This window comes from Phalangium opilio, unplaced genomic scaffold (assembly GCF_054372755.1).
Source record: "Phalangium opilio isolate 3A_F unplaced genomic scaffold, DU_Popi_V2 ptg000540l_1, whole genome shotgun sequence".
NCBI classification, from domain to species: Eukaryota; Metazoa; Arthropoda; class Arachnida; order Opiliones; family Phalangiidae; genus Phalangium; species Phalangium opilio.
The window spans coordinates 2,152,499-2,180,342 of NW_028324244.1; the positions used below are offsets into that span (position 1 = coordinate 2,152,499).

The 27,844-nt window shown below is 34.8% G+C and overlaps 3 protein-coding genes across 6 annotated transcripts in view; 1 reads left to right on the forward strand and 2 right to left on the reverse strand.

Moving 5' to 3' along the window:
- Positions 1–15,790, forward strand: part of LOC149588605 (uncharacterized) — a 50,611-nt gene extending 34,821 nt beyond the window's left edge. Inside the window, exons 1-2 of one of the 2 annotated variants that reach the window (XM_089862536.1) lie at positions 8,652–9,382; positions 11,341–15,790. In XM_089862536.1, coding sequence (XP_089718662.1) covers positions 11,716–14,028 — 2,313 coding nt within the window. In that variant the 5' untranslated portion in view covers positions 8,652–9,382; positions 11,341–11,715 and the 3' untranslated portion in view covers positions 14,029–15,790. Of the gene's footprint in view, positions 1–8,651; positions 9,383–11,340 lie in introns of those variants that run through there. The other variant, XM_089862535.1, reaches the window with a different exon arrangement.
- Positions 15,791–16,140: 350 nt separating this feature from the next.
- Positions 16,141–21,163, reverse strand: LOC149588606 (nicolin-1-like). The gene is made up of 7 exons (XM_089862537.1): positions 20,726–21,163; positions 20,566–20,650; positions 20,400–20,506; positions 19,769–19,882; positions 19,612–19,692; positions 19,416–19,517; positions 16,141–16,278 (listed from the first exon to the last, which is right to left on the reverse strand). Exons 1-7 carry the CDS (start codon positions 20,912–20,914, stop codon positions 16,237–16,239), a joined length of 720 nt encoding a protein of 239 aa, XP_089718663.1. The 5' UTR covers positions 20,915–21,163; the 3' UTR covers positions 16,141–16,236.
- A 197-nt stretch (positions 21,164–21,360) lies between these two features.
- Positions 21,361–27,585, reverse strand: LOC149588607 (ninjurin-2-like). 3 transcript variants are annotated; one of them, XM_089862403.1, is made up of 3 exons: positions 27,389–27,585; positions 24,308–24,517; positions 21,361–22,870 (listed from the first exon to the last, which is right to left on the reverse strand). In XM_089862403.1, the coding sequence occupies exons 1-3, from the start codon at positions 27,569–27,571 to the stop codon at positions 22,670–22,672; spliced, it is 594 nt and encodes a 197-aa protein (XP_089718529.1). In that variant the 5' UTR covers positions 27,572–27,585; the 3' UTR covers positions 21,361–22,669. The 3 variants fall into 3 exon arrangements, with proteins under 3 accessions (XP_089718529.1, XP_089718531.1, XP_089718530.1); XM_089862405.1 differs by lacking the exon at positions 27,389–27,585 and adding an exon at positions 25,581–25,755; XM_089862404.1 differs by having other exon boundaries at positions 22,737–23,304.
- Positions 27,586–27,844: the final 259 nt, after the last annotated feature.

The following is a 27,844-nucleotide window of genomic DNA, read 5'->3' on the forward strand; positions in this document are numbered from 1 at the left end:
AATATAGTAATAAATTGGTGTAGAATATAGTAATAAATTGGTGTAGAATATAGTAATAAATTGGTGTAGAATATAGTAATAAATTGGTGTAGAATATAGTAATAAATTGGTGTAAAATATAGGAATAAATTGGGGTATAATATAGTAATAAATTGGTGTAAAATATAGGAATAAATTGGTGTGAAATATAGGAAGAAATTGGTGTAAAATATAGGAATAAATTGTTGTAAAATATAGGAAGAAATTGGTGTGAAATATAGGAAGAAATTAAATCTATCAGTGATAAATGATCACATAGGTTATGACAATTAAATATTTGTGTTTGGGGTCCATCACCTTCATTGGTGATGATCAAATTTAGGAGCTTGTCGTGTTCTTAAACCATATGGAGTTGAAATTATAGGGAAATATAGGAAAATTATCATAGGTATATAGGATAAATTAGGAAAGACTAAGTTAAAAACATAGGAAAAATGGTCACCCTGCTTCATTATAAAGAAATTTCAAAATTTGAAAATCAAAATGACTTAAATTTATTTTCCAAAAACCCGAAAGGGTAAGATAAATAAATTTTTGTATAACGTCTAGCTTTTTCAATCGTCCGTAGTTGTTGAGTTTTACGAGTTGTGAGCTAGCCGCCAAGCTATTAAATCTAAAGCTCCACCTTGATAACTTGGGTGTCGTTATTGGCCAAGGCCATTTTGACGTCATTATGACGTTACAGGGTGCCGGGGGAAGCCGCGAGGAAGTCGCGCGTGCCGCCGTCGTTGATTTTAGGGGTTATACGATTTTTGTAAAGGTAAGGTTATATTACATCGGGATGAACGTATACAGGGGAGATCCGAATGTAGGCGTGGCTTTATCCGTTCCTAAAAAGTGTCACACACCGCTAGTGCGGGAGTCAAGACCGGCATTTACCTATTTACCAGTGAACTGAACACGAGTGTACAAAAGGTTTTCGGCCTAAAACACACCGCTCAGATTGAATTCGGTATTTTATATCATATAATATTTTATAATTTGTGATCGCCGATTATGAATATCGAATTATTTTATAATATTATTATTATTTGATCAAAATATGGATTACGTTAATGTTACTGTCACGAAGAAGTTTCCAATTAAAGGTAAATTACTTTAAATTTGTTTATTTAAAAATGTTTAGATTCAATTGAATTAAACTTGGTTTATTTATAATTTGCTATCGAGATGAAATTTACTATTTCGGTGCAATTTGCAGTAAATTAAAATAATAAATAAACTCGAATAATTTGAATTATTTTTTCCGCTGCATAATTATGATCTTAAATTGAATTAAATTTCCTTTAATTATAATAAATATTTATAATTTGCTATCGTGATCAAATTAACTATTTCAGTGCAATTTGCAGTAAATTGAAATGGATACTCGAATATTTTTTCTTTGTTTTTTTGACGCAATGTAATTAGGACCTAACACAAAAAAACCTAATTAACGCGTTCCACAAGCGCGCCCCGTGTTCTAGTTAATTAAATTCGCTGAAAGTGAAATGCTCGACCTCAAACATTCTATTTTGGATTAAGTCAATAACGTGTAATCTCAGTGTAATATACATTTGTAGGGGAATTCGGAATTATCGCGAAATGTTAACGGGAAAATGTCATCTGAAGGGAATTTCACGGAATTTTGTTCCAATTTCGTGAAAAGTGAGGGGATTTCGCGGAATTTTGATCGAAATCTTATGAAAAATGAGGCAATTTCGTGGAATTTTGTTCTAATCTCATGGGAAATGGGGGAATTTTGCGCAATATTGTTCCAATTTCATGAAAAGTGAGGGAATTTCGCGGAATTTTGATCGAAATCTAATGAAAAGTGAGGGAATTTCGTGGAATTTTGTTCTAATCTCATGGGAAATGGGGGAATTTTGCGCAATATTGTTACAATCTCATGAAAGGTGAGGGGATTTCGCGGAATTTTAATCGAAAACTTATGAAAAGTGAGGGAATTTCGCGAAATATTGTTCCAATCTCATGGAAAATGGGGGAATTTCGCGGAATTTTGATCGAAATCTTATGAAAAGCGAGGTAATTCGTATTAAAAAGGTACTAAATAAATAAACAACGAAACAACCCGGAAAACATTTAAAACCAGAATAAATTATAATATAGCTTATTAGAATAATTCTTAATTTTCCGCGTCACCTTGAATTTTTGCAATTTGCCTCACGACACTACCTCACCTCCTCAAAACCGCGTACCTATATGATTGAACATTCGTAAAAAAGTCACGTGAAATATTAAATAACCAGCGTGAAATTATGAAATCTCGTGAAATTTTAAACGATTCTCGTGAACTTATTAGAGGCTAATTGTAAAATAACGTGAAATCAAAGCAAGAACTTTCGGAAGAAAATGTCCCCCCGAATCCATTAAATTTCGTGAAATTTCACGAAATATAGTGTGGAGTATATGTTTTCATAACAATTTTTCAAAAACATGTGTATACTTTTAAAAATAATATTGACCAAAGAAATGAAAAATTTATAACTTGAAATTGCGAAAAACATCTTTGAAATTATGTATCGCCTAAAAGGAAAGAATTTTTAATTTCTTATGACATTATCATTAAAACAAAACAACATTTTTAATACAAATAAAATACAGTTGCGCTCACGAGCAATTGATAAAATGTATAAAGCTAAGGCGTAAGAATAAACTATGTTAAACCTCGTATTAAAGAAAGTAGTGTCGATACAGGGCGCCTGAAAATTAATATTACCTAATTTCGAAAAATAGAAAAAAGGAAAAGGAGCTATTTCTAAATATATTTGAAATTAAATTATGGTTTTTCGCAATTTGATTAATGACGTAAATAGTTTAAATTTTTCACTCGCAATCCTCAAATATAACGCTGTTGATCTCGAAATTAATGGAATATGTTAGTACTATATGGGATATTTTGGTCTAATTTAAATTTTTCTAGATTTTCTGGGACATTTAGACTATTAGGGAACCCTTACTACCATTTAATTTGGAGATAATGACGACTGAAATCATTTTATAGGACTTTATATTAAATTAAACGATTTTATATTGAATTAAACGAATTTATAAGGACTTTATATTGAATTAAACGAATTTATAAGCACATTATATTGAATTAAACGAATTTATAAGGACTTTATGTTGAACTAAACGATTTTATAAGGACTTAATATTGATTTAAACGAATTTATAAGTACTTAACATTGAATTAAATTAATTTATCAGGACGTCATAATGAATTAAACGAACTTAACAGGACTTAATATTGATTTAAACGAACTTATAAGTACTTTATAATGAATTAAACGAATTTAAAAGGACTTTACAATGAATTAAACGAATTTAAAAGGACTTTACAATGAATTAAACGAATTTAAAAGGACTTTACAATGAATTAAACGAACTTATAAGGACTTTATATTGAATTAAACCAATTTATAAGGACTTTATATTGAATTAAACCAATTTATAAGGACTTTACAATGAATTAAACGAACTTATAAGGACTTTATATTGAATTAAACCAATTTATAAGGACTTTATATTGAATTAAACCAATTTATAAGGACTTTATATTGAATTAAACCAATTTATAAGGACTTATATTGAATTAAACGAACTTATAAGTACTTGTTTACAAGTAAAAAAGAACTTTCTTGAAGTTACGTAAAATCGAAAATCCCTCCACAATCTCAATAATTCCATATATCTAGATAGATAAAAAATTACACCATCTGAAGGATTGTTTACTAAAAAGACAGGACAGAGCGTCTTAATTTCAGTGGCACCAACCGCAATATTCCCTTTTATTTTTGCCCGTCTTTAGTTCACAGTCTAATGAACTAAATATAGCATCGTACGATACTCGATTCCCTGTCGTCATCTCCTCTACTATTTTTTTCTTTTTTTTTCTCCGATAATTGATAAGCCTTGTAAGTTATCTCGACTCGCGGAGTGTGTGTCTCTGATATGATTCCTATATAGCGTAAATAAATTATTTTTTATTTTATTTTAGTGTCGTACAGGGTTCGTATAACCTTTGGGAAAACCGATTTGCCCTGATTTTCCAAGGTTTTTTCCCATATATTTCCAAGGCAATGGTGCTTTTTTTTTCTTCGTTTTTGTTTTGTAGTAATAACAACGGAATTGGTTGGAGCAATACAATTTTTCATTAGTATATTATTCAAAATTATAAATTTTCCACAATTTTTCCTTGAGTTTTATTAAAAATTATAAATTTCCCACAATTTTTTATTAGTATTATTCAAAATTATAAATTTCCCACAATTTTCCTTGAGTTTTATTAAAAATTATAAATTTCCCACAATTTTTCATTAGTATTATTCAAAGTTATAAATTTCCCTGAGTTTTACTAAAAATTATAAATTTCCCCGAATTTTCCATGAATATTATTAAAAATCACAAATTCAGCTCAGATTCCCCTGAACATTCCATGAATATTACTAAATATCATAAATTTCACTCCGATTTCCCTGAACCTTCCATGAATATTACTAAACATAAATTTCCCTGAATTTTTCAGTCAAAATTTATTTCCGTGTCATTTCCAGGCTAATTCTCCAGATTTGTATGAACCCTGATCGTAGTTTCCAAGCCTAATATTGGCATCGGTACACAATATCACGCCATTGGAATACACCCGAGATAATTTTTACGCAATTAAGACTTTTAAGGCGCGCGGCAACAACCGGGTGCATTTAACGGGGGAGTAGAAACAGGAATTTTCTTGAATTTTCCTTTTTTTTTAGTAAACAGATAAGTTTATCCGATAAGTTCCGTATTAAAACCGATTAAAATCAGCCAATTTACTTATTATACCAACTATCTACGTCAGTACATTTTGCGGTCAAATCATATTATTTAAAAAATACAGGGTGTTTAAATAAAAGGGGTGGTAGAACCGAAATAAAAGGGTTCTATATGGGAAATCAATTGTGAGTCGAAAATGTAACTTCTATCTCCATTTTGCCACAAGATACACCGTTTACAAATTATGATTCGAGTATTTTAGGGATGACCCCTTTATTTACTAAATTAGAAATCATTGTCTATCAATTTCTATTGTTAATTTTAAGGGGTCTTCCGTAAAACACACTCCAAACATAACTTGTAAAATTAACATTTTCGACTCAAAAATCACCCCTAAAACCGCCTTTACTTCGGTCCTATAGTTACCTTTTTTTTGTAACACACTGTATAGTAAATTTAATCTAATTCCCACACCATTCTTAATTATCCTTATTTCTAAATTGACCATTATAGGACAGGTTCCGAAATTTAAAAACATTTCATAATAACAATATATATTGCTTATGTTCGGAATTTTTTTACGAATTAAATATAACATTTTTTTAGAAAGTGAAGAATTTAAGGGAACTTTGCTCCGGGAGTAATTTCTAACATTAAATTTAATTTTAATCTCAATTAATAATTTTAAAACTATTTATAAATGACGGAATGTTTCATAATAAAACGTTTTTGAGCTATGGACTATTGGACTTCAAACTTTCGCTATAAATAAATTCATCCCTATACCTTAGGCAATAAGAATAACATAAGTTTATAAGTTATGTTCCTACCATAAGTATGACACTACCTATATACTTTGTAATGCTACTGAGAGACTTACAGCTCGAGCTAGTTCTAAACAGAACGACGGAAGCGAGAATTGAAGTACTACACACGGATGGTTAATTAATTTTGCAGCTAGGACTTCCATCTAGGTCCTATTTAGTCTGCATTACTAAGCCTTTGACAGCGCCATAACCAGGCGTCGCTTTACAAGTATCTATGACCTACGTCACCTCATGACAAGCTCCAGTTTGTAACCAGTGACAAACTTATAAGGAACATATCTTCATTTTACACGAAAATAAACAAATAGGAATAAATAAATAAATAAATAAGTAAATTTAAATAAAAACTAAATAAACGCCACTAAATTTCCAAAAAAAAAACTTCAAATTCAATTTAATACCTTGAATTTCAAATGACGACACCAAATTCCCCAAAATTTTAATCCTCTACTAAACAATTCTCAGAATTAAATTATCAAAGAATGAATAATAATAATATGAAGTTCACACCCTTTCCCGTTTAAGATTTTTAGTTTTATAATTTGATCACGTGTGTCTTACGGTTTCCAGGTAACTAAACGAACGTTACCTTAGACTATAAGATGGGGGAAAAGAAGGGTAAGGTAGCCTTTGGCAACGGTGACTACTTACACAAGTTTCATATCTAAAAAAAGAATCAAAAACTGGGAACCCACCAGAATGACTATGACGTTTTCCAGTCTTTTCAAGGACGATTGGGATAAAAAAAAATGAATTACACCTTTAAGCCTAACGTGGTGTTGGTAAAAAAAATAAGGTTTCTATCAAATTCATTCTCCATCCATACACTAGCGCCATCATCATTGGAACGGAATGTCAGAGGTGTCGGACACCTGACTCAAAAAAAAAAAATCCCCAGCAATTTTCCTCAATTCACTTTGAACGCGATAAAAAATACCTTGGAATAGACCATTTCATATATTGCATACAGATAAAACAATACACAGGAGCGAGGCCGCCATTGGGGTATTTTCCCTAGCGCCAAGAATCAACGCCAGACGGAGTTCACTACACGCGGAGAGAGGCTATCCAACTAACAACTTTTGGAAAACAAATTTCCATGAGATTTCCATGAGGTTTTTTCCCATATAGTTCCCCGAATTTTCATGCAGGTTTTTCCCGTATATGGAGTATCCTATGGAGCAAATATTAACGAAGGAGGGGGGGGGCAAATAGGACTATAACATAATCAAAGGACATCCCCGTATCTCTAATATAACCAGAGTTATGAGCCTCCAAAGTATAGTGTAATGTTAATCCTATGGAGGGTATGTTCATGCACATTTTGCTTAATTATTCGGCCTTTGTTTGACGCAGCAAATTTAACTGAATTTTACTAAAAATTCGAAATTTCCCTGAGGTTTTTGTCAACTATTTATTTCCCTGATTTTTCCAGGTTTGTATGAAGGCGGTGCTTAGATGGGGAATACCCCAATAGCGTCCAAGCCCCTGTGTATTGTATCCTCATTATGTAATTTCCGAAATGGTCTATAGTTTCGCAACGTTACTACGCATTAAAATACCAAAGGAGTTAGTATCCGACCCCTTGTCCCCTTAACGACTAGAATCATTTGTACAAGCAGTAAGAAACGGTGGAAGTTCGCACCCCTTTAATTCGGCAAAAGAAGACCCAGCCTGCCAGGTCTCTCTTCTCTCTCTGTAGAACTTTGTATTCTAGAACTCTAGTCGTAGCTCTTTTTCCCTCTTGGGAACTTAGACGAAATCCGGGCCGAGAGATGTTTTTCCAACATTATTTCCCACGCCAAAAAACCCTAACACCGCTGCTATCTATCTCTACTTTTTAAAGAGTCAGCCTAAACCGAAGACCACCGAATAAGGGATAAATTCTATGGCATTGGGAGAGTCGTTAGAAGAAATTACATTTCTTTTTTAGTACAAAAATTCTTTTAAAGATTATATATATATATATATATATATATATATATATATATATATATATATATATATATATATATATATATATATATAGTACTATAGAGGGGGGCGCTGACATAAAAGGCATACCATAAAAATGATACGGCTTCTTCTAGATTTCATTTTCAAGGCACTCCCTAATAATAAAATGTCTTAGGAAATAGGTATGTAGTGTTTAAGCGGCTTGGACTCTACCTTCTCCCAAAATTTCACCTGATTTTTGACTAGAAACCAAAATTAATTTTCTTAAACACGTGGTTCAAATTTTCCCTGAATATTACTAAAAATTATTAATTTCCATGATTTTTCCCCTAATATTACTAAAAATTATTAATTTCCATGAGTTTTCCCTGACTTTTCCAAAAAATATAGATTTCCCTGAATTTTACTAAATGTCCCTCAGTTTTCCCTGCATTTTACTAAAAATTATAAATGTCCCTTTGTTTTCCCTGAATTTTACTAAATATTATAAATGTCCCTTTGTTTTCCCTTAATTTTACTAAAAATTATAAATGTCCCTAACTTTTCCCTGAATTTTACTAAAAATTACAGAATTCCCTAACCTTTCCCTGAATTTTACTAAAACAAATTATAAATTTCCTGAGTTTTAATCACCAATTTAATTCCCCAACATTTCCAGTATTTTCCAGATTTGTCCGAACCCTGATAATGAATGACCAAATCAAAATAACCTTGACCCTTAAATTCAACCGGTGTTAGGTACATTTTAGAAAATCATAAGGTCTATCTGTACAAGCAAGGCACACGCGATGCCAATAGCAGACAGTTACCCTTGAATTTTAAAATCATAGACTAGAAATTAACTTGGAATAGCGGAATATTTGAATAACTGAATGCCATGAAACGCCATTTCAGAGGGGAGGGATATCAGTCATATAAAGGGGAGAGACACCAATACAACCATCATCATCATATTATGCATATACCATACCATAACATAACTTTATCCAATATACATTTTCTCTCAGCGAGAGAGAGGGAGAGAGAGAGAGAGAAAGAGAGAAAAAGAAAAAAACCTCCAACAAATTCATAGCAGCGCAGTCTAGTCTATGGCTATGGCTATGGAGGCAAGGGGGTTTCAAAAGAAAGGGAGATTTTTCACATCATCGTAATGGCGCATGCGTATTACGCTCCGGACTGAGTTTTCCCTCTCTAGCATCCAAAAGTATATGTGAAAGCTACTAAGCTAAGCTGCTTGAAAGGGGCGCGAAAAAGGGACAGCCTGTTTTTCGTAGAAGAACTACCAAAACTATTCCGAAGCCAGAAGAGAGAGAAAAGTGTGGTTGGATTAAAACTCAGTCAGTGGTTACATTTTATAATAAACGTCAGTGTGTTTTCGTTACTCCGTTATAATAACTTTAATGTAAATTTCGTTAACGAATAAACCAGTTAAATGCCACCACCATTGAAACTAAATTACGTTAAAACATCTACACTGGCGAGTTGTGTAGAGGTTGTTGAGAAATATTTGAATATACATTAGAAAAATAAAAAAAAACATCCGCGTTAACAACAGGATGTGAATGTCATATGATATAATTCCTGTGTCATGACTCATAGACGGTAACTTCAATTATTTGGATATTAAAAAAAATATTCTTTTCGGATTTCGTGCGTGTTTTCGTTGGTGAAAGTGATACGAATCAATGATGTGACTCAAAATAATTATAAAAGTGTATTTTAAAGTGGTTTTAATTCCTATATATTTTTGTGTTTTGACGTTGGATTAAAAATTATCAAAAACTATGGATGTTACGAAATATATCGTAAGTAGGCCATGATTGTTTATCCCTAATAGTTCCGTTGTTGTTCTATATTCGCGATGTATGGGATTTCTATAACCTTTACAGTTACACCAATAAATAACTATACGGGTTTAATTTATAAGTTGCAAATTTAACGCTAGCAGTTCAATTTGAATCAGTTCCAATTCACCCAACTAAACTATACAGAGTTTCCACTAAAGGGGTTTTTTACCGTTCCCCCGGTGTTGCCAGGCCGTTGGTGAGTCAAGAGATTGCGCAGAAAATGTTAGCAGTTCAGATTCACTCGGTAACTAGACCAACTTGACTCAAAGAGGGCCTGACAACACTGCGCTGAAGTTTAAGCTGAGAGAGGGGGAAGGAATTTTTATAGCCCCTTTATTGCAACCTACCCTAACCTTTCACTTGTGATTCAAAACGTTTCTGCCAACACCGGGACAACAAACTAATTACTTACATTGTCCTAACCCTGTTAATAATTACATTTAAAGATTTATGGTTTAAAAATGCGGTTCATTTAGTTTTAAATTAAACTGGATTAATATTTATATCTTTCTTTGAAAAAACCTGGGAATTAACTTTGGCTGGAAGACGGCGATCTTTTGAAAAGTTTTTTAGAGCAACTTAAAACCACTCTTATAACGATTGCCCGAGGCAAAGAAATATTTACAGTATATTCTAAAATTTGACTTGTCAAGGCTTTTTTGTTTTATACTATACATCGACTCGGTTAGCCTTGAATACTTTCCTTAAATCGGCCCCACACAAAAACCCAAAAACACGATGCAGGCAAAAATAGAATTCTACTCACCATAAAATGCGGGTTTTACGTCCGTGAAAGTTAAGGCCTATCCTTTTGTGATGTGGGGGTATCCGTATTCAAGGTTGATAACGCGCGACGACTTGTTGAAATAATTTTGCATATTACCACTTTGTGTTATTTTCTGGTTTAAGTACGCGGTCCATGAATCACTTATATCATCAGTGTGTTGACGTTGAAATCGCGTTTTTAGGTCTAAACGTGTTCGAATCGACCACTTGTTGAATTAAGCCTAGCGCGCGTTTTTTTTTCAAATTAAGCCTAAATATAAGCACTTTTCCTTATTTTCGCTTGTATTTATCTTCTAAATTTGACTAAGTTCCACTTAATGTTCATTAAAACCTTTTCTAAATCCTTCATTGTTGATATCTTGACCCCAGACGATAATGGCGTGATTGACAAGATATCACCTCTCTTCTTCCTGGCATTATCTCCGTCGCCGACGCAAATCTCCCGCCCCACCTCGGTTCGCGCCCCGTCGACCGTCTCCTCCTTCCCGTCCCGTAGGGCGCTAGGCTTACAAATTTACATGAACTTTTTCTCACCTTCCTTGTGCAAAATAATCTATCTCCCGAGACTTAATTCTCTTTGAATTCGAAACTAGGACTACTTAGCTAAATTTTGTGATATAATTTAGCAATTACAACGTTAATTTTAACACTAAATAGATTAAATAAAAAAATTACGACGAGCATGAAAATTTGACAGTTTCCGCTACTTCAAAACTTTTGCGCGGTAATTTTCATATCACGTGACCCCTTCTTCATGCCTTTGGTTTGCTTTATTATGAGTTATAGCGCATGTCAGGTCAAGTTCGCATTACAAAATTGAGAACTTTGATTTTTCACAACACTAATTATATATATTTTTAAGTCGATATTATTTCAAATTAAGGAGTATTTTTATTTTGGAATTTAATTAAATATGTTTTTGAATAATTTTGGGGAAGGTTTAGGCGTGTATTTTGTAGAAAGAATGGGAAAGAGTTACGTGGTTGCGTTCACATTATGAAGTTTGTACCAAACAAGCATCAAGGCCTAAAAACCCCATATAGCCAATTAAATAAATACATATAAGGCTATATATACTTTAATTATGATTATAATTTATTCTAATTATATTTTTATTTTATGTTTTCCAGGTTTTTACCAAAACAACAGTGACATTTGGAAACGTAGCTGATCAAAGAGTTACGGATACCACTAGAGTGAGACATCGGAAACACCGTGACCCTATGCCCTTTTGCGTCCTAACCACAAATAAAACTATATATTTTTGATACCAATATTTCCACGTGCAAAATGGCTTTGACGTGAACTTCCTAGTAACGATTTACTTCCGACAAATCGATCAAAACGAAACCCGCCTAGAAAATATTTTTATACAATTTAGTTAAAAATTATTTTCGTACACGTTTTGTACAAAAGAAAATTAAATTAGTTTATATCGAATCAAGTCGAAACTCGAAGGACTAAATAGAGGAACTGCTGGTTTTGGTTCCTCGGTTTACAAAATTATGAAACAGGAAGCCGACAACCTGGCTTCCTCGCAGGCTTCCGAAGACGACCGATCGGAACCGACTTCCCCCGAGTTCGTGGAAGACAAAGAAAACGAAGGGGTCGATCATTCCGGACCAGAACGAAGTGACGAAGGCGAAGATGAAGGACCAATGGATTTGCGAAAGAAACCTTCCAGCGAAAAGGGGAAGACGGTCAATTCCGGAAGTACTAATGGTGGAAGTCATCATCACCACGGTGTTCGACCGGAAGCGGCGACACCGGCCTCGGCGGAAACTATCCTGGACATCTTCCAACGAACTTTAATGACGGCGGGGCTCCCACCGTATTTATCCCCCTTGTTATTCTTGGGAGGAGCTTCGGCTTCCGAAGATTTGGCTAAAGCCATGGCCGAACGAGTCTTACCTCCCGAGCAAACACCTTACCCTTACCGGACTCTACTTCCCAACGCCTCGGACTTGATGTCCGGACAACCACCGGTTGTACGCGATCCTTACGGTAGAAGGCATATCTTAGTTCAATCCTCGGACGGTAACGTCGTCACCATTCCCTTAAGTTCGGACAACGTACTTAGCGAATACGAGAAATCGGTCGGCGGTGGTGGCTCTAAGGCGACCGCCTTCAAGAAACGAGACTACTACGCCCAAAAAGAACGCGAAGAACGGGAACGTGAAGAGGAAGACGCGTACGTGGAGCGTTATCGCGTCCAATCCTCCGTTCGTGAAAAAGACTCTTATCCTCCGAGTAGAAGGGACAACCTCGGTGCTTATAATTCCGTTCGGCCCAAGTCCGAGTTGGTTTCCCGGTTGGAATCGGCTCCCGTCTTGAGTCAGTTGGACTACTTATCTTCCGAAAGACGCGGACACGGTGTACGACGAAATGAATCGTCGCGAGCGGCGCTAAGTCGCGATTCGGAACCGGAAGACTTGTCCTTAGCCGGTAGCGACGCGTCCAACGAAGACGACAGAGGTCGGAGACCTCGCGAATGGGACGCTTACAGTCACAGGGGTCGTTGGGGTCAACCTGCCCCGGAAGAAGAGGAGGACGCTTTAGAAGAAGAAGCTCGTCGACGTTTCTTTCGATCTCGTAGCTGTTCGGACCTGTTGAAGTTCAAAAGCATGGAGGAAAGAGAACGGGCCAAAGCGGCTGACAGTTTAACACCGGCAAGTCTTTCGTGTCCGTCGTTGGCAGCCACAACTTCGTCTAGATGGCGTGAAAACGAACCGTCCGATCATCACAGACATAGCGACAGTAATCACAATGTTCACAATCACCATCATCATCACAGAAAACGAAAGTACGTCACGCATCACGAAGATAGGCGGGAGGAAGAAGGCGATGACGAAGGAATGGTCATCGATTACGATAATGACGTAAATGAACGAGAACAACAGCGACAACAACAACCGGAAATAGTCAACGCCCCCATCACCAGGCTTTTCAACCCTAAGAAAAATGCCACGGCTATCCGACCCAAGATGCCTCGTTTACTGAAAGCGGAGGAGAATGTCGCGGACAATGAGCGATTACGCGACGCGCGCGAACGCGAAACGTCGGGATACACGGAACGTTCCGAGCACCATCTTCATCGAAACCATCGCTTCGGAACGTCGCGTTACAACGAAGATGACGAAGACGACGAAGTCCTGCGCGAGTCCATCCGTCAACAATCGCGCCTGGCCTCTGAAATGTCCTCGGACGGTTCCCGCATGACCCCGGAACAAGAAGAAACATTCCTGGAGCGTCTGAGACACACGGCTCCCGTCCCTTGGAACGTTTACTCGTACTACACCCAAATGATGCGCAACTTGACGGAACCTCGTCATCCCCGCGAAGTTGTTTATCATCACGAGGATAAGCGTCCATCCTCCAACGTTTCCAGTCCGTCGCCGCATAGATCTCTTCATAACCAACATCAACCTTCTCACCAAACTGTTACCTCGATTTACCAACCTTCCCGATCACCCGATACCACCAACGCTTCGCCTCCCAATTCTCTACTGGTCGCGGCTATCGCTTCCGGGATAGGGAATGGTAACGGGAATGGCGTCGTACCTCCTGGAAGTCCGTCGTTACCCGACTCGAGGAAAGCGGCTAGGGTTTTGACCGGTAAACACGTCAGACAAGGTACCGGGGCCAGTCCGGCGACGTTGTTAACTTTGAGGCAAAAGATTCAGGAAAGGCAAAGAGCCAAAGAAACGTCCAGCCAAACGACGACCTCTTTCGGACGGTCCAACGCCAAAGTTGGACGCGATCTGAAAAGAAAAAATCAACTTCCACCCTCAATTCCACTAGTGAATAAAAGTAGATAAATTTACTACGAGATTACCGCCTTCCTTCTTGGGTCCCATCACGAAATGCGTCACCTAAAAGCATTGCGAGTTTCCAACCTTTACCAGGTATGAAATGGCTGCTAGAATTATCAAAGAAACTCATCCAAAATGCTTTTAGCAACGCCAAGTTGGGTCAAACGCTAAATTAGTAACTAATTAAACGAACCGGTATTAATGAACAAACATTTAAAAACCCAGTGAAAGAAAGAAACAAACATCGTTTCCTAGGGGCACATTCCTTCCACATAATATACATAAAAAAGAAAAAAACATTCCCTCGAATATTTTGTCGTGTCATGTGAATGAATAATTTTTTCAAAGTTATTACAACACACTGAAGTGTTAAAAGCGCGGCAAGGTAATTAAAAATTCTGTTCAGGAATAAATATTGGCCGTAGTGGTGCAACTGTCAAAATCAAGGCATTCTGGCACTAGACGACCAATCAGCCTTAAGATGGAAGTTGTAGTAGTGATACAGTCGCCTTATCCAATAAGATATCCCCTATATTTTTGAGAAAACATTTACATAATAATACAAAAAACATTTTTATAAGCTTTATAAATCCTCGGTTGTGATCCAACAACAAAAGAAAAACACGCGGGACCAATTCAATTTTAAATCAAAAAACAATAATTCCATTTTTTCGACTCTGGAGGACATTATTTTTGTAATTAATGAAACGTTTCTACCATATTTTTTTTTAGAAATAAAGAGTTTTTGAGAATCTCTTTTTGTCATATAGATAATTAGTAATTAAGGCTGAGCCTTAATTAATTAAGATAGTACAGTAATTAGCGCGTTTGATAAAATAATATTAATATTTTTCTACGGTACTTTCATATAAATCTAACTAGACATTAAAGATAAAAACTCATTTTTTTTACAGTGAAATTAAATATCATAGACCTAAAAAAGTTCTTTTTTCCAAAAGGTAAACTGTGATCAACATTTTTTTATTAATTATTGTTTTTTTTTTTTTGCACATTAATAATTTTTTTTTTGATTACCTAAAAAAGTGTACGAATTTTTCTGGAAGTAAAGAAAATTAATTTGTTTTAATTATTTTCTAATAAATATTTTTGTCATATTTTTTTTTCATTTATACAGGTATTTCGCGTTATAGTTTAATTAATAAATAAAAATATTTTTTTTCGATTGTTTATAAGTTATAATTTAAAAAATACGCTTAATTAATAATACATTAAATCGTTTCATTTGTTTTTGAGAATGATATTCATTAATTCTATCCCACTTTTAAAAGAAATATCTACGATTGAATTTTCTTGTTTTTTTTTTATAGAAAATTCAATCGTAGACCTTTCATTTAATTAATAAATAAATAAATTGACATTAAAAATACAGAAATATATGTACATAAATAAATAACTAAATAACAGTAACAACAGCACAAATATTTATTAGAAATATGGCCCCGTTATGACAATAAAAAAAAATATAATAAAACCAATAAATAACTCGAAATGCACAATTTTAATTAAACCGAGTATTTATCTGGATTTATTTACCAGTTTCGACGTGTAGTTTAAATTAAACCTCAGGGATTTCTAAATCTGATATCCCCGTTATATTAAAATTAATTTGATTAAAAATCCTTTAAATATAATTATAAAAAAAAATTAAATTTAATTCATTAAACCACCTTCCAAATTTAAATATTAGAAATTCTCAAAAAAATATTTTTTAATAACCTTTACCTAACAAAACAAACAAGAAAACAAAATAATGTAAATATTCAAATGTTTAAAAAACATGTTTTTTTCCCCTCCCATTCCCGGTCTATACATGTATGTGTTGTTTATTTGTGTGTGTGTGTTTGCCCATGTCGCTATATTTATACTCACATATAAAAAAAACAAACAAAAACAAATAATTAACTAGTTCTCTTATAATAATTTCGTTACATCGTCACGTTTAAATTTATTTGTCTAGAGTGCCTAATAATAAACTTTAAATATTGTGTTTTTCATAAAAAAAAAACTGTCTTAAAATAATTTCTTATTATAATACACGTACATACGTAAAGTAACTAGTAACCAAAAAACCTTACCATTTCCTTTTAAACAGTAAAATTCTAAAACTAATATTTAACTTCTTACGAAACCGACCGTAAAATATTTAACGGAAGAAAGTTATCTCGATAAAAAAGACCAATAACTTATTATTCATCAGTTGTACGTCAAATAATCCACGTCGTAATTTCCGGAAACCTAAAAAAAAAAAAAAAAAATACCCCCAGAATAGAAAACTCCCACAAAAGGCAAATTTTTCCTGGTTTCTACTTTCGCTACGTGCGATTCTATAATATGTTTTTTTTTTAGGTGAAATTCTGAAATGCTAAGCCTAACCTAGGAGGAGAGATGAGATGGAGTAGTATCTTTGTACCTAAACCCCCATCTACGGAACTGCAACGAAGTCCTCCCAGCATCCTCAGTGGGCGGCGCTTTGGTAGGGTCGTACCTACGTATAAAATGATTGCCCCCTGTGTAACCTAATTCATGAGAACTATATCTTCTAGTATCAAATGGCGCTAGGATGCAGAGCCTAACGATTGAGGTATAAAGAGCGTGCGCGAGGTACTCTGGGAAATTTCCATTGCCGTACGTGCATATCCCACCAACATTACTACTCTATCTCATCTCTTTTCTCCAAGGCCTAACGTTATTCCAAAAGCTTTCCCCCTCGCTCGCATATGATGTAATAGTTTTTGAAGGCATTTTTTTTGCCAGACAGTCGAAGCAGTGGCTTCAGTGGCTTATTGCTAAAAATAGTTTTCAGTTTTTGGGTGGGAGGTGGTTGAAGGGGCCCTAAAAGTTAGTGAAAGTGGGGAGTTTTTACGCATGCGCGATGCAGGGGCTTTAATGTGGTAATACTTGTCGTAATATAATAAAGAATGTGCATAAAAAAATGAGAAGGAACATGACGGAATGTGAAAACGCTTGCCTAAGATTATTTAAAGAAGAAGAAGAAAAAAAAGATCTCTTGGACTTATGGCGGGGGTGGTTATTTTCAAGGGATGGTGAAATGCGAGTATTTTTTCTCATGCGTTTTCATGAGAATGCTTTGCAATAAGGGAAAATTCTAAAACACTAGTTTAAAGAGCACATTTTGGTCTATTAGATTTGCGTGTTGCAAGAAGCGATCTTATTTACAACCGGAGATTTGACAAAAGGAATTTCAATATTATGGAAATATCTGGTTTTCTGTTTATTTTTTGGATTTCTTTTTAAATGCGTTTTCATGAGAATGCTTTGCAATTAGGGAAAATTCAAGAACACTAGTTTAAAGAGCACATTTTGGTCTATTAGATTTGCGTGTTGCAAGAAGCGATCTTATTTACAACCGGAGATTTGACAAAAGGAATTTCAATATTATGGAAATATCTGGTTTTCTGTTTATTTTTTGGATTTCTTTTTAAATGCGTTTTCATGAGAATGCTTTGCAATTAGGGAAAATTCAAGAACACTAGTTCAAAGAGGACATTTTGCTCTATTAGATTCTCGACGTCGAAGAAGCCATCTTATTTACAACCGGAGATTTGACAAAAGGAATTTCAATATTATGGAAATATCTGGTTTTCTGTTTATTTTTTGGATTTCTTTTTAAATGCGTTTTCATGAGAATGCTTTGCAATTAGGGAAAAATTCTGGTCTATATCAAGCTAATATCAATTTGAAATTAATCAAACGAACGCATATTGTATATCTAACCAATCTATTCTTTACTCTTAAGTCTACTTTCCTTTAGCGAGGTGGGGGAGGGGGAGGAATGACGTCACGTGACTAAGCCTCCCTTCGTATCCGCGTTTGTAATATCTAAAAGAGCATGCTATGCACTTTCTCGGCACCCCTTAGCACTAGGTCAACGTCGATGGAAAGCATGGCGTTTTTCGTGACCTATACTTTCGCCCACATTACGTCAAGACCTATATATTATATTTTAAGAAAAGAACTTTTATATATATATATACATATATATAAATACGAGAGTAGTGTTAGCGTACGTAAAAAATATATAACCTACTATACAGTTTAGCATATATAGTGTACTGTGTAATAAAAACCTGTTTTGAAAAATATATCTTTATCTTTTTTTCTAATCCGGAACGGAACGAGGCTACGGAGGGTATAAATAAGAGGCCAGCGGGGAACCACCAATCCCGTTCACTTTAAAATAAACAATACAGTCAAAGGCGACAAATTCGTGCGCGTCTCGAGACGTATTAAAGGACAAGTCTCATTTGGTCAATTTTTTCTATTGTAGACTTTGGACGAAAAATCTATGAAAGTTTGTTGCTAATTTGGGAATATTTTTAAGGGTGTCATGTTGAATTATGCTTAAGTTAAGACCTTTAAAATGGCCCGGAGCAAACAACGCCCAATAAAAGTTATAAAGTTTGAATGTTTGGTTGAGATTATTTCAAATCTTTGTTTGATAAATTTTAATAAATTGTAAGAATCCTAGGTACGTGTTTATCATTTAAATTTCCAAAGAAAAAAACTGTTAAATCTATTAGACTGTTCCTTTGGATAAAATTCCAATCAAGCTTTGACTTAATTCACATTCCTTCAATGAACACGTCTTAATACTTTTACTTTCATCGCGCCAAAAGAAAAACGAACGAGGAAAAAATTGGAATGAAAATAAAAAATAAAAAAAAAATATATAACCAACTCCCCTAATATATATTTTTTATTTAAAAACGTACCGGTATATTTGATTGTTAAACTACCCAAATAATTGTAAACGTACCAATATTGGATTGGAATTTAAATAGGGAAAGGGGGAAGAAAAATTAGGCCTAAAATCTAATTAATAAACAAAGAATTTGTACATGTACTAGTGGTGTATCTTCGGGGTAAAGAAAATGGTAAACTTAATCATCTTAGGTACGTGATCTGATTGCGAATAAGGCTTTTTAACCGCAAAAAAAAAAACGCGTTTTTCTTTTTGTTACTTCCGGTTTTTTTTATTTTAAACTGTGCCTTGTTATGCGTAGAATTTGGAGTATTTTTTTTATAACGGGGTGCTATGATTGGCAAATTAAAGAGAAGGTGAAACTAATATTTATTAAAGGGATGTTAAACGTGCCAAGAACTATATTTTTAAGTAGTAGCGTTACTATTTTCTGGAGTAGTGATTGGGCAATGTCATGTGACTGTGAGCGTTTCAACAAATGGTTCCAATGCACTGATAACGCTACGAAATTAACGCATGCGCGGGAGAGCTCTATTTGATATAGATCCCACCCCTACATAACGGATTGTATTTTGGTTCAAAATGAACGAGATTGTTTCACCTTCCCTTTAACAATAAAAAGGATTTAAATTGTCGAGTTCTTACTTACTTCGTATCGACCTATTTTCCGGGCTTCGCTTTCGATTTTCAAAGAGGAACATTGAGCCCACATATTTTGCAAATGTCTCGATGTGCTTGCAAAAGTCGGATACTTGAGTCACCACCGAGAAATAACAAAGATTTATACGATACAAGATTAGCCCCGTTATTTTACTATCAAATGTCAAATATTTCAAATAAATTACTTGTTCGATTATTTTTCCTTCATTCGCCGGAATTAAGTTACCGCCGATCATTCTGGTAAAATTGTGCAAACTTGGTTTCTCCTGCACCAATATTGAAATCGAAAGTTTTAGGCCTAGGCCTATTTTTTTTACTGTTTTTAATTAATTAGGCTTATACCAGTGGTGCTTGACGATATACTTTCAAATCTCCAATACCGAATTTTCTCCATTGCGGCGATGGTTGCCTCAAAATTAGTCGAAAACATAAAATTCCCATCCATGCCAAGCGACTCTGAAAGTTATTATTATTATTACAGTCATAAATTAGGCTTAGAAAAAATATGGTTGTCGAAAACCTAAACGAAAATCAAATTATAAAGAGAAAAGGATGACTTTTTGATTTTTATAGAACCCGTGGCGCCATCTATCGTCAACTTATCGAAGCTAAAAATTAACAAAATATTTCTTTAAGCGCCAAAAAAGCCGGTTTATAGAACCCGTGGCGCCATCTATCGTAAACTTATCGAAGCTAAAAATTCATAAAATATTTTTATTTTAAGGCGAAAAACGCTGGTTTATAGAACCCGTGGCGCCATCTATCGTCAACTTATGGAAGCTAAAAATTAACAAAATATTTCTTTAAGCGCCATAAAAGCCGGTTTATAGAACCCGTGGCGCCATCTAGTTTAAAGTGAGTAAAGTATTGAGTACTAAAATTGTCATAACACTATGGTAGATGTCGCTAAACGCGTTCTACATTATGGCGCGAATTTTAAATATTTGAAATAACATGGATAATAACAACTTACATCTTTTTGCGTTATAGAAATTACATCCTGACTTCCTTGCTCGCAATGTGGGTCTGACATGATTTCCAACCTTTTAACACTGGTTTCCCAATCAGCGGGTTCACTAACTAATATTTACATTTATAATTAAGCCTTTTGTAATTATAAAAATTGATAAAATTTTCACCTTTCTTATCATCGTCGGCTTGCTTTCTTTTACAGTAAATGGTTAAATACGCTGTGTAATAGTTTCTGAACCTAATTTCTCCAATCTATATTATATTAATCGTACAAATAATTAGGCTTAAGTTCCAGTTTTAAATTGAAAGGTCATAGTTCAACTTTACCGTGACGGGTTGTTTAAAATGGACTTCAAGGATACTACAACCCGATCTTAAATCAGGATTCAAATCTTCCAGTAGAATTGGAATGGGTCCTTTGACCGTTATATCCAGAGCTTCTCTGGGGTCAGGGGGTCGCGAGTTCCATAGTATAGGAGATATGACCGGTGCCGATTTAGGCTTAGCGGAACTCATTACGCTATAAAAATATCTTCTTCAAATCGATAAATACTGGCTTTGAGACAAAACACGCCTTTTGTCAATTCCTGGGAATTTTACAAACTTTTTTTAAGGGTTAATAAAATATGCCGTGATCAAATGCGGAGGAAAACTGACGTTACTGACGTAAACAAGTAAGTCGATATGACTAGGCCTAATTCTGCTAGACCCAAGGCCGGCGGCGCCAGTCAGAGGAGAAACTCGGTTGCCTAGCAACGCTTTGTGGATAGGCGCGCTACTGTTTCCTTGTTTATAAAGAGTACCGATTCTCTGAAAGTCAAACCGCAAAGGGGGCGTGACATTATTCAGCCAATCAAAGATCTGTTTAAAAAGCATCTGGTGACTTAGATCATATTAATTAGTAATTATTTGACTAATTCATTCTTTCAACTCATGAATGTTGAAAAAAGGTTTCATGAATATTTTTAAATGTTTAAAATCTTTATGTTTAGGAAAATGACAATATACAGTATTGCTTATCAAATACTCTTCATTAATTGCCGTACAAATATTTGATATTAAACAAAATTCATTTGTAATTATGGAAGAAGCAAAAATAACAATGTATACTATAGTATTTCAGTGGCTTGGAAACGACTGAGAATTTTAGGCGTTTTCTAGCAACTCAAAGACTATATAAACATTTTTTTTAATAATAATAAAACTAAAATATATTTAAAACAGTTTTAAATAAAATATTAAACTTAAAAGTAGACCATAATTAAATTACTTTAAAATTAAATTTTGTAAATTAGGTTTAATAATAAGTTTGCGTATCGTTTATCCTCATCTTCAACATGTCGCAATGTTCGTTAAATTTAAGATGAAAATTTTCCAAGTTCTCGCATCGTTTCGGTGTCCATTCGGGAAAATCTGACCAAGTGGCCACGCCAAATGCGGACACAAAAACGTTAATGGCAACGATTAAGAATGACGCGATGGTTGTCCAGTTATTTAGCCTCGCAGCCTTGGGAAAATCTTTCAACTTATTCAAGTCGTAAGCCGCCATTATCAACATGGCAATTCCGACAACAATCTGATACCGAAAAAAAATTTTTTGGAGGGACAACAAAAGTAGACGCAACGATATGGGAGGAAAAATTCTATTAAATTAGTTATTTCTATCGAATAAAATTGCTATTATAAAAGCTGCTCTTTAAAATATTAAGCCACAAATGGTCAAGTAACGGGTCACTTGTACCATACATAGATAACATAATTGTAAGTAAGCCGCATACTTATTTTTACGATGTTACTTATCAACTTGTAATAATAACGAAACAAATAAATGCAAAAATTTTGACGTTCACTGGGACAGCGAATGCGATAACCGTAGTTAAAAGGTCACTTGACATATTTGAAAGGTCATATAGACCCCAAGAAAAAGCTAGAATTTTAACTTATATATTACAAATGCGTTGATGTGAACAAAAGGTCACTAAAGGTCAATCGTCTTTAAACCTCAAACAGAGCTCTCCAAGTCTCTTTAAGTTTATAAAGTATTTGATTTAAGAGGTCACTTGACACCTTTGACCCCTAGAGTAAGCTATAGTTAACTTATATTACAAATGCGTTGAAGTGATCCAAAGGTCACCAAAGGTCAATCAATCGTCTTTAAACATCAAACAGAGCTCTCAAAGTCATCTTAAAGTTTTTAAAGTTTTTGATAAAAGGGCTGGGCTCTCTCAGGAATAAAAAAAGGTCAAAAGGTTCATCATACGGGGTCACTCGTTATGGAAGTTGTCCGAGAAGGTGTAGGGGCGCCACATTATCGGAACTTTTCATGCCGAAAGACGAGATAATAATGTTGACGACCGCGATCACGAATATAAAGATTGTTATGGTGTTATTCAAAATGTTGGCTGATTTTTGATCCTTAGCTTCGTTGATATTCAAATAGCCCATGGCGATGAACAGTATCCCAACGGCAATCTGAGAAGAGGTCAACCATCAAAGTCAGACAGAGGTCGGAACTTAACCCGTCACCATTGCAATTTCAATAAAGAGTTCGTAGGCGAATCAGAGAAATGTTTCACCAACACCATGGATAATTAAGGAAATCAAATTTAAACGGGGAGGTGATCGTAATTTAAATTTAAACGATGCTAATTAGTATGTCGTGATTAAATTAGGCGGTTGGCGCAGTGGTCGGTGGTTGCTGACCACTGAACTTAGTCGTAGTTCCCCTTATAGGTCATGTTAGTGGGTTTGTGCTCCATGCCAAATGCCGAGACGAATATGTTGGTAATTGTCACACCGAAAACCAACCACACGACAACATTATTAAGAATATCGGCACGTTTTTGTTGATGCTCTTCATTGATGCTATATCGGCTGGTAAACATGATAACGACGCCGACAACGATCTATCGATTCAAATCGTTATTATAGGGTTCCCCTTTTATAAATTGAACCGAAGTATCATTCAAACTACGCGTTATTGGAGGTCAGAGGTCATGGTATATAAATATAGTCATGCGAGGATTTTGGCGCGAAAAAGTCATGCAAATCTTTTTCGAAGTTGTTTAATTTACATTAAAGGAAACTCTTCGGAGGTTTAAAAGAAGATGCTTAATTGAACCGCCGTTATTGGAGGTCAAAGGTCATGGTATATAGTCATGCAAGTTCTTTAATTTACATAAAAAGAAACTCTTTGGAAGTTATCTTTGCTAGTTACGTTATTTGAATAAAATTTAGGTCAAATTATTCTTATTTCGTTGCAAATAAAACTAGTTTTCTTTGAAAAACTTAGAAGGGCCGCGTAATTATAAGCACAATTGTACACAGGACATGCAGATACAAAATAATAGGGTTGAACGGTTAGTACCAATACGGGATATCTTGGAGGAAGGAAGTTTAATACTGGAGTGGTTTTGTTGACTGTTTAAAATTCCCAGCATGCTTTTCAAGGTTGGGCATCACTCATTTTACTATCTTAGTCACGTGTTGTAAATTGTAGTTCGTGTTGCCATAACCACGCGACACCTAATGCATTATCTATGCCCAACCTTAAACCCGGGGTACTATAGAGAGCTTTCAGTTGGAGGAGGAGCTCAAGTCTCGTGACATAATTTACGCTGTCATATTGGTGGGTTTAAACTGCAGGAATGAAGCTGAGACCACCCAATATGGCTACCAGAACAGAATGGTAAGACTTAGGAGGGTGTGACGTACTACTATCCCATCTGAAAGCTCTCTATGGGTTGAAGGGCCCTCTCGTATTGGCGCTAGAGAGTATGTTTCTACTCCTTCAGTATAAACGTCCCTCCTCCAAGGGGATATATAGTCGACAATGCCAAATATTTTAATTTTAAAAATAGGCTTAGGCACGATAATACAAATACAATGGCGAAGGTCGGTTAAGATTACCTGTAGGATGATTGAGATAGAGATTAAAGTCATCATTAGGTAGTAGAACTCGTGTTGAGTGCCAACTTGTAGCAGATATTTGAGTTGCGAAGCGTTGGCTGTCAATAGGGCGACGTCCAACATTCCTTGGGCGATAGTTTTTTTCGTGGCGTAGGCATTGGCGTCCAAAATGCCCCCCAATATGCCCGGTTTGGGAGGAGACCCTGCGCCCTGTGTTAAGCAAATTATGTAAATAATTGGCGTATAAACATAATTTTTCAAGTACATTTTATAATTGGATTGGGAAAGACTCAAGAGGCAAAAATGTGTAGGTTATAAAGTAAAAATGTGGGATTTTTCAAATTCAATCAGTTTGAAAACATGTACCAGGAATGCAGTGGTTTTTCTTTGGTGGGAAGCCCATGGTAAATAAATAAATAAATAAAGGGATGGTGTAATAAATGAGCTTTAACTTATACTGTATAAAAGAAAAGAAAATGCATTTTTCGAAAAGTAATTAAAGGGGGATGGTTATTCCATACACGTTGTTGACGTTATTTACTAATTAATAAAGTTGTTTGTCCTTAATTGCCACTAAAGTTCTAACGCTCTTAGCCAATCGTTAATACCGCTACAAATCTATTAAGTGTATTGTTCCATCACTAAACAAAATATAGTGATGAGCAAATGAAGGCATGCACTTCCCATATTAGTTCCAGAACGTAAAGGGCGCGAAAACACGACAAAAATGTCGGTCAGAAGCCAATGCTGGAATACTAATGACCCTTTTTTCCCCGCCTTTTTTGCTCACAATGATATATATTTGTTCCGGTTATTTTAGTTTGACTCAAAATCGTCCAAAAAAATTAAGTCTAGAATTTATATTTAACCCTAATAAAAATTAATCCCAATAGGTACCGGTTAGGCCGCGTTTCCCATTTCAACTTGACCCTATAGTAAAAGGTACAATAACCCTTTGAAACGCCGAACATTTAGGGACAAGTGATATTGAAACGATATATCTCTAACCCTAACCAGTAATAATGAATCAAATGATTATTATCAATCTGACCTTGAGACCATGGTAAAGGTACAGTAATTACCAGTATGAATTATGAATAAGAAAAGTGCTTTATATTAAACAAAATTAGGCTTAGGAATTTCTATAAACTACTGTACGTGGAACAGGCAAACTACTTCTAAAGTATCGAGTGAAATAAATATTTAAAAATATTGAATAAATAATTTCGAATTATTATATAAACAAATTATTAAATTTTTCGCTGATCTTAACTGAATTCGTGGCGTCAGGGCTTACCCCGGTGGATTCCTTGTACATGGTCAAACCTGTACATATACAGAAAGACATGGGAAGGTTTGGTTACAATTTAAACAGAATTAATTTAACTATAATTAATTTAACAAAGGTTTGATTTTCCTTTCTACGAGGATAACTAATATATGGCGTCACTTCCTGAGTACATTGGCTTCAAAAGACAAGTTTCGATGAAGAGTGAATGAATGTCTTATAATACAAGAGAACCCCCTCCTTTAACTCCCCACCCCCCAAGTAAACCCCACGCGTGGCTGGTTGCAGATGAAAATAATTTTTATTTTTTTTTTTGGTAATTTCAAAAAGGAGACCCACTAGCCTCGCTGCTAATTCAAGTATGAAACAAACTTTTTGGAAAGAAATGATTAAGGAAAAACCTACTGAAAAGAAAAGATTTATAATAGTTAGGCTTAACGAAGGGGCATTTTAGGGTAAGAAATCAACAACAGGTGATAGAAAGATCACGCCCACTTTGGGGCCCCAGGAGGCCAAAATAAAACTATTTGATAATTTTTCTTCTTTTAAATCTATAACTTTAAACATGGATAACAATTTAATCCATAAATTATATCTTCTTAGTTAAGCTCTAATCAATTTCGTATTAAAAACGCTATCGTAATGGTTATATCTTTCAAACACTCGCTGGAACATTTAGCTATGACGGATACATATTTTTAGGAAATGGAATTTATCGATTGACGTTTAAGGGTTTGGTGTCAAGCCATAAATACCGCGCGTACTAACAAACAACCCCTCGTTTTTCCAACCCCATAGTATTACCCTTTAAGAATAGCATTCCGCGTATTGAACATTAAACTTGACACAAAACATTAATTTACGAAATGAACCCCTTTGATCTGACATTATTTTAAATCTTTAAAAAAAAAAAGTCTTTTTGAAACTCACCGTAGGGGTCGTAATTGTGACAGAAGGTCTAACTGTACTCATTTTTAATAATTTTGATTAATTTTAAACTAATACAAAAGAAATAGATCTAGAAACGTTTTAAAAATATAAACTCTGAACTCTACACCACATGAACAACTTTGTGAAGGAAAGTCACTGTGACGAGCAAAGATAAACTATTTTCACCGAACCGAATAGCTCAGTCATTCCCAAAACGTTTCTCGTGCCAAACTGCTTAGAGTCACAGAAACTTCCAAAGCTACCGCTCTCTCCTGAGAAACACTGGTTGCCATGGTAACAACGAAGAAACCAGACTCTACGTCCGCGCCTTTTTCTAAGTTCTTACGTAACACGCTCCAGCCAGCCCAAGCGAGTGACTGAAAAGTTTAGCTAACATTTCTTCCCCGAATTAAGTTTTATAAGTTGAACTAAGACAGACATAAGTTTATAAGTGATATGTTTCTACCATAAGTGTGACACTACCTTTATAAATATTTATTATTGTATTTACTCTGCATTACTAAGCCTTTGACAGCGCCAAAACCAGGCGTCGCTTTACCCTGAATCTAATATACGACCTACTTCAATCACTTCATGACAAACTCCAGTTTCTAAGTTACCAGTGACAAACTTATGGATGGAATATATCTTATAAACTTATGATATATGCTATGTGGGGCTTCACAGTATTGGAATTTGGAAAGATCACCTTGTTTTTAAAAATAAACCGTTGTTTTGGGATGAAGGGTATAGGGGATAAATAACCTCAATATGTAAAGAAATAAATAAGGCTTCGATTTATATAGGTCAATATTAAATGTCATTAAAATAATACAGAGTAATTAAAAATGATTTAAAAATACCTCATCGGAATCCGAATCACTTCTTGACATGGCTTTGCCTCCCCTATCTCCAGCAATTTCGTCAACTTGAACTACTTGTTGGTTGTCATCAAAATGAGGGGTTTTATGCCCCTGAAACCCCACATCGACGTTATCCATTTCAATATTGTTCGCGGCGGCACCATTTAACACCATAGTTGGCATATTTTAACACTTAACTTCGTTCGTAATTAGTACAATTAAATATAAACCCTTTCAAAAATTGTTTAAAGTTGTACCGATAGAGTTACAAACTAAAGCCACCTTATCGAAAACACTGTTATTTATACAACAGAAAAAAAATCATAAATATTTTGGGTGATAAAATAAGCAGCAATTTGCTAATCAAATCAAATCAGCATCATCATGATCTAGTGAAAACGAACGATTTTCGCAAACATTTTCTTATCAATTAACTACAATTTCCTTGATTAAATT